The following is a 14,375-nucleotide window of genomic DNA, read 5'->3' on the forward strand; positions in this document are numbered from 1 at the left end:
TAGATAATAATAAAAAACTTTATTAATCACAACATAATGTCATACATAACATCATACAATAGGATTTAAAGGGCACTATCCTAACAAAAACCTAGGGGGAAACCTTCCTGAAAAGCAATTTACTATAGTAAAGAGAAGTTTCAGAACTAGTACAAAACCTTTGTCCCTAGGCTCTACAATCCCCGTAGATGAACTTACAGTAGAAACCTTCTACCGCTTTAAAACCTCTGAATTGTTCAATATATGAATGCCACCCTTTTGCACTGATCCCAGTACGTGACTAACTCCAGCAACTTGAAGATGTTTTTGGTTGCAAAGGTCTTCACTTCATCAACAATGAAGATCAAGAAGTACTTGGTTACAAAATCCTAAGGCGCAAAAGACGCAGTAACTTCTTGTAGAGAGAATAAGCTACTAAGTCACATTCTGCATGTGTTCTCCATGTATAATGACCTTTAAAATAAGCCTTATATATGTCTAGGTTTGTGAGAAAAGAACCCTACACATACATCAGATTTGAAACCCAAACATCAGATTTGAAAATTCTGATTTCTTAGATCTCGACAGATTCAGTTTTTGTCGAGTTTCGTTCTTAAATCTCCATAGATACTGTTTCTGTCAAGGTATCTATTGAGCTTTAATGAACAACTTTTCTTCACTTGTTTCTTGGTCCAATCTTCATGGCTTTAGTTCTTGACTCGAACTCTTATTTCTTGAAGTACTAAACCCATTTTAGATTTACCCAATTACTAGTAAAGTGCATTTTGTCAAAGGATTAGCCAATTAGATAAAATATGTCCTTAACAATTAGCCTTTTAATTTGAAACGTTCACATACATTACTCCATCTCCCCAAGAAACCCATAAAGCAAACCCAAAATTCATATAGAAAGGAAAAAAAATAAATTTGAGAACAAGTTTATAGAATAGCCACATTCCACTCCATCATCTTTGTACTCCTTTTTAACAATAAACTCATTGCATAAGCAAAACACAACCCAACTTAAAAATTTTATCTCTATTCTCTTAATCCAAGATGACCAATTCCTAAACCAAACCCAGATTTCTTTCATATAAAATAGAAAGAAACAATGAAAACCCATATTCATGTAGGAAAAAAGAAACCACCAAATTTCATATTGAAAAAGAAAAAGCAAGAAAAAGAAAAGCCCTGATATTAAATATGGAAAAGAATTGAGAAGAAAGAGCAAAATTGTCCTAGTTTTAGAAGGTTGTACTATGGCCACCTAATTCCAAAGAGAAATCCACCATGATCGCATACATCATGGGCTTTTAATGCACTCAAGCTTCTTTCTCTACCTTTGAAATTTCAAAATGTTCATAACCCTAGCTTTTTTATCTATCTTATTTTATGTTTTGGAATTAAAATGTGTTTTCTAAAAGTAAATGGAGAGATGGGTTACAGAAGCTTAATAGAGTTAAGCTCAGGTGGGCAAAGTGCTAAATTTCAAATCACAGGTAAGGAACTTAAATTCGGGCCAAACCATAGGTGGGTAAGTTGTATTTTACCTAAAAGTAAAATACGTAAATGCACAGCTAGATAAAATGGAAGAACTATATTTGTTCTGAAGATTTACATGGTGTGGCATGAATCAAAAGCAGTTGGTATGCTCTGGTCTCCACACATGGTCACCAATTCTATCTTTGGGGTGTTTTTATTTTTGATAATATGATGGTTAGTTAAAATTAGTTATTTTCTGATGATATTTGCTTACCTGCATACTTAGCTTTTAATGTACTTCGAATGTTTCATTCAAAACTCAGCGAAATTGTGAGAAGCATTTCCAATTACATTGTGATTTTTAATAATAGGGTTTGGCTTACCTCTAGTACTTTTTTAATTGGACAGGTCTTTTTGTTTTAAATATACAATGACAAGTGGTAGTAGTTTTTAATTTCCACCTTTTATTTAGTTAGTGGGTGACATGGTAGTCTCTCATTAAAACAAAAGGAGATTCCAGTAAAAAAAGTACTGGAGGTAAGCCAAACCCTTAATAATAATGCTCCTTGGAGTTGATACAAATCGTGTTAATTTGTGTTGATGTTGGGCTCGTGTGGCTTGTATTGCCAAGTCCAAGCCAACATAAGCTGATAGAATTCCAATTGTAATAGAAATCTCATCTAGCCGACTTAACAATATATATCAATATATATATATGTGTGTGTGTGTGTGTGTGTGTGATTAGGTGTGGCAAAGTAAATTGATAGGAGATGAATTCCAAAAGACCTAGTGTTGTATAGGAAGAAAAATAAGAAGAGAAGTACTGCCGCATTAGGGAAAAGAAAAGGTTGTGGGTTCTTCAATCTTGTGTTTTTCTTGTGAGAGAGAGAGCAAGGGTATAATTGGAATTTGGGTTTTTATTTTATTTTATTGAGATTTTTCTTGTGCACTATTGTATCTTTCTACCTCTGTCATCGCCATGGAAGTAGGCAGTTTGCCGAACCATGTAAATTCTTGTGTTCTTTGTGTGTGCTTGTTATTTAATTTCTGCTTATTTATAGTTATTGATTTGAGTCTTGGGGAGTTATTCGCACAACAAGTGGTATCAGAGCAAGGTTCAAATTCAATCCTTTGAATATAGTAAAGATGTTAAGCACAGAGTATGATGTAGAGAAGTTTTGTGGTAAGAGAAAATTTTCCCTTTGGCAAAGGCAGATGAAGGATCTCTTAATTTGATAGGAGTTTATAAGGCCTTGCAATGAGAATAGATCCAATGAGAATAGATCTCAGTCTAGATCATGTGTAAAGAAAGATGTAGAGTGATTTTATTGTCACAAGAAAGGACACTACAAGAATCAATGTAAGAGTTGAAAGAGTATTTAGAGGAGAAGAAGAATGGAAAGAAGCCCCTAAAATCAGCTAGTGTTGCTAAAGAAACATCAGATGACAGTGAAGTTGGTGCAGATTTACTTTCAGTTTCATTGGGCAACAATGTTCTATTGGAATCTTGGGTTTTAGATTCAATATGCTCATATCATATGACTCCAAAGAAGGATTGGTTTGACACGTATAAGCCTTACAACGGTGGTATGGTCCAAATGGGTAATGATGCTACATGCCTGATTTTTGGGATTGGTACTGTGAAGATTAAGATATTTGATGGAGTTGTGAGAGTTCTTAGTAATGTCAAACATGTTCCAGATCTTAGGAAGAATTTAATTTCTTTAGGAGTATTGGATGATTTGAGGTATTCATACTCATCAGAGGGTGGAATCATGAAAATTACCAAAGGTGCTTTGATGGTGATGAAAGGATAGAAAGCAAGCACGCTTTACAGATTGATTGGGAACATTGTTGTAGAAAGAGTTGTAGTCACCACTTCGGTAGAGTTCAACACTGACGACATAAAATTATGGTATATGCGATTTGGGAATATTGGTGAACGTGGTATGTTAGAGTTGAACAAGAGAAATTTATTGAAAGGGGTGAAAACATGCAAGTTGGACTTCTACAAGTATTGTGTATGGGAAGCAGCATAGAGTTAGTTTCAAGATAGGCTCTCATACAAGTAAAAGTGTTTTTGACTACATTCATTTAGATGTTTTGGGTCTAGTATCAATTTCTTCTCATAGTGGTGCTCAATGTTTTGTCAGTTTCATTGATGACCACTGTATGGATTTATTTTATGAAGCATAAGTCTGATGTATTTGGAATATTTAAAAAGTGAAAAACACAGGTTGAGAATCAGATTGGTAGGAAAATAAAATACCTTAGAACAAATAATGGACTAGAGTATAGAGATAAAAAATTCATAAGATTTTGTAAATTAGAAGGTATTACTTGTCACTTCACAGTTAAAGGAACTCTACAGCAGAATGAGGTTGTAGAGAGAATGAACAAAACCTTAGCAGAAAGATCCAGATGCATGAGATTGAATGCAAGGTTGCCTAAGGTGTTCTGGGCAGAGACAGTTAACACAACAAGCTTCATTATTAATAGATCTCCATCATCAGCCATAGATTTCAAGATTCTAGAAGAGGTTTGGTCAGGTAGACTAGTTGATTATTCAAATTTAAAAATATTTGGTTGTCCAGCTTATGTGCATGTGCAGAGTGGAGATTCTAAATTGGATTTGAAGTCAAGGAAATGCATATTTCTTGGTTTTGAAAAAGGTGTTAAAGGCTATAGGCTTTGGGATCCAATCTCAAAGAAAAGAGTGACCAGTAGAGATGTCATATTTGATGAAGCCTTTATGTTGAAACAAAATGAAGTAGAGACATGTGATGATAGTTCACAGGAGAAATTTACTGTTGAAGTTTGACGAGAATAGTTCACCCAGTGATAAGGGTGATGATAATGATATTGATCGACAACAGCAACAAGAAGAGCTTTATTCAATTGCTAAAGGTAGAGAGAAGCGGGTTCACAAAGCACCACAAAAATATGGGTTTAAAGACATGATTAGTTTTGCTCTTATAACTAGCAGTGGAGATCCATTGTCTTACAAGGATGTAGAAGAGATGGGATCACTAAAGATGAATAAAAGTTGGGAATCAGTGAAATTGCCCAAGAGAAAGGAGGCTATTGGTTGCAAGTGGGTATACCGCAAGAAAGAAGTATTATCAGAATATGAAGTGAAAAATTCAAGGCATAGTTAGTGGCTAAGGATTACTCACAGAGAGTGGAAGAGAATACCTTAGATATGTTGACAAAGCCTGATTACAATAGACAAGTTGGACTTGGTTGATGTTTGTAGTTTGTAAGCCCTTAAGGGCTAAGGTGGAGGCAATGGAGGAGTTTACTCGTGTAGCTTGATCAATTCAAGCGAAGGTGGAGATTTTTGATGTTGGGTCCGTGTGGCTTGTATTGCCAAGCCCAAGTCAACTTAAGATGACAGAATTCCAACTGTAATAGGAATCTCATCTAGCTAACTTAACATATATATCAATATATATGTGATTAGGTGTGGCAAAGTAAATTGATAAGAGATGAATTCCAAAAGACTTAGTGCCGTACAAGAAGAAAAATAAGAAGAGAAGTACTGCCGCAATAGAGAAAAAGAAAAGGTTGTGGTTTCTTCAGTCTAGTGTTTTTCTTGTGAGAGAGAGAGCAATGGTGTAATTGGGATTTAAGTTTTTGTTTTCTTTATTAAGAGTTTTCTTATGCACTATTGTATCTCTCTATTTTTATAGTGAAATTTCTCTATCGTTGCTGTGGAGGTAGGCAGTTTGCCGAATCACGTAAATTCTTGGGTTCTTTGTGTGTGCTTATTTAATTTCTGCTTGTTATTTAATTTTCGCTTATTTACTGTTATTGATTTAAGCCCTGGGGTGCTATTTGCACTACAATTTGGAACCTTAGAATGCAGAGAAAAGAATACATTTGATTGACTAATGAAATGAAAGAGGATATATTTCAAGCTGGAAGCCATAAATATAGAGTTAAACAAAAATTGTCTTCTTGTAAACACATGCACAAATGCATAGACAAAGTACTTGAAACTTGAAAGAGATGGGACGAAACCAGAAACGGCAACAATGCCATTTTTTAGGGTCATATTTTTTCTAATTGGCTAAGCATTTGAAAAAATGCACTTGTAATTGGATAGATCTAAGATGGGTTTAGTACTTCAAGAAACATGTTGTTCAAGTCAAGTATTAAATACATGAAGATTGGTCCAAGAAACAAGTGAAGAAAAGCTGTTCATTAAGTCTCGACAGATAGCTCGACAGATGCCTGCTCGATAGATAGCTTGATAGCACCTTGAACAATTGAGAATTACTATTTCAGAATTTTTAGATATGAAATTCAGCCCAATCTTGTATATTTGTTTGGGGTTTCTTTTCTCACAACCCTAAACATATATAAGGCTTATTTAAAAGGCCACATATGGATACAGAGACTATGGGTGAGCTGGGCTCGAGGAACCAAGTAGACCCACCTAGACAAAGCCAAACATGAAGCCCAAGGCCCATTAGGCGATGTAAGCCCAATATACATGGGGAGATAACCTCGGGCTTTATTACAATGGGCCCCATCTCTAACTGTATACTAGGGATTGGGCAACAATACCTAAGGAGTTCTTAAGAGGTTGGCGGGGCGGAAGCCGACCACAAAGGAAATTTGTGCACAGCCCCAATTAGATCGGTCATTGAGAACTAATGGTTCTGGAAGGGATCCACTCCTAAACACTGTCTGGCAACTGGACCAAGTTCCAAGGGAATCTTTTGAATTCGTGAGGATCGGTTGGGATTCTAGTGGGCATGCGAATGTGTGGGTAAGTAGGGAAGGTAGTGATAGCCACCCTACTAACAAAGGACTATAAGAAGGTGTAGAAGCCAGAGGAAAAGGGGTGAGACATTTCGGAAAGAAGAAGAGAGAATAAGAGAGGAAATAGATAGAGAGAAAACCCTGGGATATGCTAGGGAACTAGGGGGTGGGGGGAAACTCATACTTGTTTGGGGCCTCAATTGGTAGGATTGAGCATAACCCCATATATAAGTAAATCATTATTGTAGCGGAGACGATTCTGGGCACGCACAATTGGCGCCGTCTATGAGGATCCTACTCCACTTGAGGCTTTGAGCTTTGAGCTTGTTTGGTGTCTCCCAAGCATGAAGGGTCTGGATGAAGACGAGGGATCCACAGCTGGGAATCAATCAAGGCCCTCTTTAAAGGGTCGTAGGAGGCGTGAGAGGGAATGACGGAGGGAGCAGCAACACATGCAGGAAGGGCTGGAGACCAGAGTGGATTTTAACGAGGGATCATCTCACGGTGAACGAACTGTCTCGTATATGCCTAAGCGGCCTCATCGTAATGGCTGCTTAAGGGAGCTTGAGAACCTTTATAAGCAGGTCAATGATTTAGAGATTGAGCTGAGAGGTCGAAACCAAAGGAGAGTAAGGGAGGGTTTGTCTGACGATCCGAATTATGCCCTGAACGGGGCATCTCGTGGTGGCAGTTCACGCCGATCAAGAAATCATCACAAGATACCAGAGAACACTACCATAAGTACCTTCCTTATGAAAGGCACGAGCTTCGTAATGCCGCTTTGGATGCAATGAGCCGGACATTGAGAAGGGCTGCTTGATCACCTTTCACAGATGATATTGAGCGTACTGAGATGCCGAGACGGTTCACGTGACCGTCGTTCATCATTTACAATTGGAAAACAGACCTAGTGGAGCACGTGAGCCAATATATACAGATGATGTCCCTATATTCTCATAATGATGGGTTGGTGTGTAAGGTGTTTCCATCTAGCCTCGGGCCAACAACTGTGAGGTGGTTTAACGTTCTGAGAAAGGGATCTGTCCGCAATTTTGGGGAATTAATACAAGCGTTCGGGGCACCGTTTGTGACGTGTAGCAAATTTCCTCAACCAATAGGTTCTTTGTTATCCATGAGGATGATAAGTAGTGAGATCCTTTGGGCCTACACGAACCGGTATTGGGAGCTTTACAATGAGATTAGAGGGGGCAATGAGCAAGTGGTTGCTAGCACTTTTCGAATGGGCCTTCTTGAGGAGTCAGCATTAAGAGACTCGCTAACCATGTGGCCTCTCGAAGACATTCACCAATTAATGAGGAGAACTGAGGAATATAAGAGACTGAAGGATGACCATTTTCAGGAAAAAGGTAAGGCCCTAGCCTCATCGCAGTCCCTTAAAGATTTTCGCCTTGAGAAATTTTAGCAGAGAAATCAGAGAGAACCAAGGGCCCTCGGGGAGGGCTAGGAACGACACGCCGAAAGAGTCAACGCTACCTTCAAGGAGCCAATGTACAAGATCCTCGAGCGCATAAAAAATAAGCCTTATTTTCGATGGCTGGGAAAGATGGGTGGAAACCTGACACGGAGAATTTAGAGTTTGTATTGTACGTACCACCGGAAGAAAGGGTACACTATTGAGTAGTGTCGGGTGCTGAAGGACCATCTGGAGCAATTGGTGAACGTCGGGCACCTTAAAGAGTTTTTAGTTGGTCAGGAAGGAGTAAGTGTGGGACAAGGATCGGGAAGTTGAAATGTTTGAACCTTCCCACCTCCATTGGGAATTATTGAGGTCATCCAGGCAATGTCTTGGGGCGTGAACTTGAATGGGCGGCAGGGAATATTTAGCGTGGTGTCCTCATCTGAGGTGAAGGCTTCAGATCGTCCTGATAAGAGACCTCGGAGGACCCCTATAATGATTACCTTTGGGGAAACAGATTTGGAAGGAATGTCTCAATCACACAATGATGCCTTAGTCGTGACTTCCCGGATTGGAGGGTCCCTAGTGAAAAGGGTAATGTTAGATCAAGAGAGTGGAGCAGAGATAATGTACCTCAATCTTTACAAGGGACTGGAACTAAAATCTGAGGATTTGAGCAAGTATGATACCCCGCTTATGGGATTCGATGGAAAAATCGTGACTCTTGATGGGCAGATAAAGCTATCAGTAGTAACCAAAGGAAAGGAAGTGGAAGTCAATTTCATCGTGGTTAACGGCTTCTCACCCTACACAGCTATCCTGTGGAGGCCCTGGATCCATGCCATGGAGGCAATACCATCGACCCTGAATAAATTAAATGTAGACCTTAAAGTTGTGCCTAAAAAGCAAAGGTCGAGGAGATTTACGAAACCCCATGTGGAAGTTGTAAGGGAAGATGTGGAAAATTTAAAGTGATTGTGGGCCATACGAGAGGTGTTCTTTCTTGAATGGATGGCTAATACGGTGGTAGTTAAGAAGAAAAATGGAAAGTGGAGAGTCTGTGTTGATTTTACGGATTTGAACTGAGCATGTCCAAAAGATCGTTTCTAGTGTCGAAGATTGATCAGCCGGTGGATACCATGGTCGGGTATTGACGCATGAGTTTTTAGATGCATTTCAAGGCTACCATCAAATAACTCTAGCCCTTGAGGATCAAGAAAAGACAGCCTTTATAACACATGAGGGGAATTATCATTACACAGTTATGCCTTTTGGGTTGAAGAATGCGGGGGCCACATATCAGCGGATGGTCACACGTATGTTCAAGGAGTCAATCGGTAGGACGGTGGAGGTTTATATTGACGACATAGTGGTAAAGACGAGGGAGGAAGGGAAGCATGCTCATGACTTGCAAAGTGTTTTCAATATCTTGAAGTTGCATAAGTTATGCCTCAATGCAGAGAAGCGTGCCTTTGGGGTAGGATCGGGAAAATTCTTGGGGGTATATGATCAATACTTGGGGCATAGAAGTAGACCCCGATCAAGTAACAACCATCCAGTAGCTACGCCAGCCTAGTAATCCAAAGGAGGTCCAAAAGCTCACGGGTATGATTGTTGTGCTGAGTAGATTTGAGTCAAAATCAGCGGACAGGTGCCAACCGTTCTATTAGCTATTGAATAAGTGGAAGGGATTTCGGTGGATGGAAGATTGTGACTCCGCATTTATAGATCTGAAATCCTATCTTGCCAGCCCTTCTACTCTAGCTCGACCCGACCCTGGAGAGGATTTGTACATGTATTTGGCGCTGTCTGACCACGCAGTTAGTTCAGTCTTAATTAGGTAGCATAAGGGGATCCAAAGGCCTGTGTATTACCTTAGCAAAACTTTGGTGGATGCAGAAACTTGGTACTTGCCGATGCAAAAAATGGCTTTGGCCCTAGTACACGCCACAAGGAAATTGCCCCATTACTTCTAAGCTTACACGGTATGGGTTTTGACCGAATACCCCTTGCACTCTTTCTTGAGAAGGCCAGACTTCATGGGTAGGATAACAAAGTGGGGAGTGAGGCTGAGGACGTTTGACATACTATATAAATTGAGGAGTTCTATTAAAGGGCAAGTGCTTGCAGACTTTGTGGCTGAGATTACCCTTCATCTTTTGGGTGCGCTGGGAGTATGTCAAATCCAAAGGGGGCAATGGAAAGTATTCGTGGACGGAGCTTCCAATGCGATGGGGTTGAGATTGTGTTGATATCGCCTGAAGGCATCAAGTTTGATAAATCATCAGATTAGGCTTTCGAGCGTCGAAAAACAATGCAGAGTATGAAGCCTTTATCGCTGGGCTTAGGGCAATGAAGAGTCTCAGGGCAAAGGAGGTGGAGATGTACTCGGACTCAAGATTGGTAGTAAGTTAGATTGAGGGAAGTTTTGAGGCAAGGGATCACTGTATGTCACAATATTTATGGATGTTCGAGTGCTTGAGGGCAAACTTCTAGAAGGTTAGTGTGTTAAGAGTGCCTAGGAGTTAGAATAGTCATGCTGACTCCTTGGCCATGTTGGAGTCTTCCTTAGACAACTGTATACCCCGAATGATTACCGTGAAAATGCTGGAGCAACCTAGCATAGAACCGCAGGTGATGGTGGCCACTTCATCAGAACTAGAAACGATTTGGATGGATCCTTATATAGCTTCTCGCCAAACGGATCCTTCCTGAACGATGCGAAAGAAGCTGAGAAGGTGTGAAGGACGATAGCTCCTTCTTGGCTGTCTGATGATGGGAGGCTGTACCGGCATTCATTTGGAGGATCGCACCTATTGTGCCTTCATCCTAACAAAACTGCCGAGCTTTTGGCCGAGCTTCATGAAGGATTATGTGGTGGCCACTGGGGGGGCAAGTCACTTGCGCACTGAGCTATGGCTCAGGGATTCTAGTAGCCGAATATGCAACGATAAGTAGTTGAATACGTTAAGAGATGTTATCAGTGTCAGAAACACGCGCTCATGCTCCACTTGCTAGGAGGAAATCTTAACCCTATTGTTAGTCCTTGGCCCTTCACACAATGGGGGCTCAACATAATCAGACCATTCCCTTGGGCCTTAGGAAACAGAAGGTATGTAGTGGTAGCCACAGATTATTTTACCAAATGGGTGGAAGTCGAAGCTTTGCGAATATCAAGGATGTTGATGTGAAGAAGTTCGTTTGGAAGAACATTGTTATGAGGTTTAGAGTCCCCCAGGTGCTGGTGTCTGATAATGGGTTATAGTACGACAGTAGGGTTTTTTGTGAGTATTGTGTTGGCCTCGGTGTAATCAACAGATACTCGTCACTAGTGTACCCCTAGAGTAGTGGGCAGGCCGAGGCAACGAACAAGACGATTGTGAACGGCTTGAAGAAAAGGCTAGAAGGTGCGAAGGGAAACTGGGTTAAAGAATCTGAATGTACTATGGGCCTATCGAACAACACCCAAAAGGTCGATGAGCAAGACCCCATTTTCCATTACCTGCGGAGCCGAGCCAGTTATACTATTGGAAGTTAGTTTGTTGAGCCCTAGGGTCTCAAGTTTTGCACAAGGACGAAACGATGACCGCATGATCGGGAACTTAGATGCTTTGGAGGAGCATAGAGACATGGCAGTTGTGTGAATTGCTGGCTATCAATAGAGGTTGGCTCAGGGATACAACATGAAGGTCAAGCCTCGGGAATTTGGGCCAGGGGATCTCTTTTTGCGAAAGGCCGTTGGGAGTGTGAAGGAACAAAGTATTGGTAAATTGGCCCTGAACTGGGAAGGGCCCTATCGAGTAACAGCCATGGCCAGGACGGGAGCTTACTATATGGAAGATATGGAAGAAAGACCCCTGCCCCGACCATGGAACGTCTACAATTTAAAGAAGTATTACTAGTGAATGTAATGGGTTGTATGGGACAGTTGTTTTGACTTGTAAGATAGCAAAGACAATGGAACTAAGTAATTTTCAGCTATTTGATCTCGTTTACAGTTGGGATGAACCATAAAGTGCTCGAGCGTTTATTCCATATTTTTCTTAAGGATAGAAGTCTGGCTCGGCCTAACCCGGTCACCAATGAGATGGAAACCTTAATGTTTATCTAAAGATGAGACTTAACTATTCTCGGTCTCGGATTCAAGCAATAATATGAATGCGTTTTGCAACTGTAGCAATGTCTTTATTTTTATTTTGACTAACAATATGGTAGTGCCCTGTCTCTTGAACATGTACATGATATTAGTTTACAAATGCTCATGAAGGCAGTGCATTGCAAGTGATTTAGAATACATATGGTATCACCAAGCAGTGACACTTAAGTTGATTGTTGATATCTACCACGTTGCCAAACCACAACACTTAAGCAAGATTTTATTGCGAACCATGGGTTTGTTTCTGTTACCAAACATCCCGACCATCATTTTACCTAACATTGACTCTCAGGCACTCCCCTATATGAGCGTCAAAGCCTTAAATAATGGTACTAAATTAGGAAAGGCATCATAATAACTGAGGAGCATTATTTTTTTTCCAATGTAAACTCAATATAATAAAGAGAAAGTTAAAACCATTAGTCTCATACAAATGTTTAAAAAAAGAAGAAGAAGGGGAAATAATAATAATAGGTTATAGATTTTTCTAAGTCCAAATTCTAGGGGTAATACTGGCCGGGGGAATTAATGTAGGGGTTGTTGGCTCGGTCGAAGGATTCTCAAGTAGAGGGACAGTGGTAATCAGTGACTGGGCAGTTTGATCGGGAGCAGTGGCCCTAGTCCTTGATTGATCGTCGTTAAGCACCACCACATGAGAGTCAGAGACAAATTTCAGGATTCCAGGCTTTCAACACCTTTCTCCTCATCGCTGCTGTCCTTTTTCTCTTCTCCAGCCTGGACCCCAATAGTAGGGTCCTTGGGAAGGGGCACCTGGTCAGTACTCCTAAATGGGGAGTCATCGTGGAGCCCGATGGCATTAACGGTTGCCATCTAGCCTTCCATGAACCTGAACTTTCGGTCCTGAAATATCACGGGTCTGGTTGAGTTCTCGGCGTGCTTGAAGCCCTTGTCATAGTAATTCTACTTTCGGGCTTTCTCCCTGCCCTTGTAGTCAGTAAGCTCCTTGTCCCATGCGGAAAGGAGGTTGGCAGTCTCGATGAGCTTAAGCTCGGTCTCACCAAGCTTGCTTGAGGCATCACTAGCTTTCTACTCGGCAAACTTTAGTACTTTCTCGACAATCGTTACACGTCGCTCCATGAAATTCAGCCCTAGGGTCTTCTCCTTTAGGCTAGCCTCGGCCACCTGTTTTAGGGCTTTCTCCTTATCAGCTTTCTTTTTAGCATCCTTTAGCCAACCCTCCACCACATGGGTCAACTGGGTAGCCTGAGTCAAGAGAAAGTATAATTAGGCTACTTCAAACTGATTAGTGGCACTTATGGATTTTGTAGAATAAAAAAAAAAAAACAAGATATGGAATGACAAGGATAATAAAGTAAAATAATAGTAAGTGTATAGGAAACAGAAGGTACCACCATAGTGTGCCATTTCAGCTTCAGCACCAAGTCATTGTCACGGCAGCCAGCATAATGCTCCATGTCAGCCATGTGGCCCCCCTCGCTGACAGGATTGCCCAAGACTGTTTGACACGTGGCCCCCCTTGCTGCTCCTCCAAGTTTAGAGATATGAGCTGGAGGGTAGGGCTTTATCCCCTAACTGGTAGGAGCACTCCCATGGAGCTGCTGAGCTAGAGGAAGAGGTAGTAACCTGGGAGCTGATTATGACTGGCTAACTCTCGGGTTGAGTCTCCCGAGGGGTCTTCTCGACTGCTTAAGCAGACTCTTGGCCAGTGATTGGAGTGGGAAGCTGAGCAGGAGGGGTACCGTCCACAACCGCAACGCCACTTTGCCTTTTTGGAGTTTCTTCTGCTTTTGGGAGGTTGGAGATGTGGTCTGCTTGGGGTGGATTGCACGGTAGGCTGGCCGCCCTCGATGCCTGTGAAGCCAAAAACCATCGGTCTAGTGCCATAGACCGTTTTTGGACCATTTCTGGGTCTGGGCTGGTAGCGTGGATTCGTCAGGGTTTGGGCCTTCACAAACTGAATTACCCTCGATGGGATCTCCTAAAACTAACATTTCCAAGGGAATGTGCACTGCCCAACCTTGGAAGATTGTGTCTCCTAAATCGTCCTGTATAGGTTCAAAAGAGTCGTGCCTTGCTATTCGGGGACCGCGGTGTCTAGCTTCCCTGGAAGTTGAACTGTGTGGCAAGAATTTGGGCAACCGTACATCCAAGTAAGACAATAGTGGGCTGTCGATTGTAAGGGCGCTTGATGAATCCTGATAGCTCGTGTAAGAAGGCATGCAACCTAGAATCAGGTGAGAAGCCCTCAACTGCCAGTTAAAATGCACGAATATCTCTGAGCGGAGGAGGAAATTGAGCTCCTTGATGCGTACGACGCTTATGTCTGGCTGGAATTTCTTGGAAATTATAGCCAAGAAGAATTATAGCTAGAAAATGCTCTTCTTTTTCTTCTTAAAGGAAGAATACGTGTGTATATCCAGGCGGTAATAATAAGTAAAAATAAAATAAATTAATAATAGCAATCGATCAATAAAAGATACTTAAACACACGAGAAAATTATGAAAGGGATGAGTGTTAAGGACATAATTTATGTAGTTGGCTAATCCGTTGACAAAACACACTTTACTTGTATTTGGGTAGATCTAGGA

The 14,375-nt window shown here is 41.1% G+C and overlaps 1 protein-coding gene across 1 annotated transcript; it reads left to right on the forward strand.

The window, feature by feature from the left end:
- The first annotated feature begins 8,032 nt into the window (after positions 1-8,032).
- On the forward strand, positions 8,033-8,623 carry LOC142612028 (uncharacterized). Its single transcript, XM_075784159.1, has one exon. The coding sequence runs from the start codon at positions 8,033-8,035 to the stop codon at positions 8,621-8,623; it is 591 nt and encodes a 196-aa protein (XP_075640274.1).
- Positions 8,624-14,375: the final 5,752 nt, after the last annotated feature.

This window comes from Castanea sativa, chromosome 10, assembly GCF_040712315.1.
Source record: "Castanea sativa cultivar Marrone di Chiusa Pesio chromosome 10, ASM4071231v1".
NCBI classification, from domain to species: domain Eukaryota; kingdom Viridiplantae; phylum Streptophyta; class Magnoliopsida; order Fagales; family Fagaceae; genus Castanea; species Castanea sativa.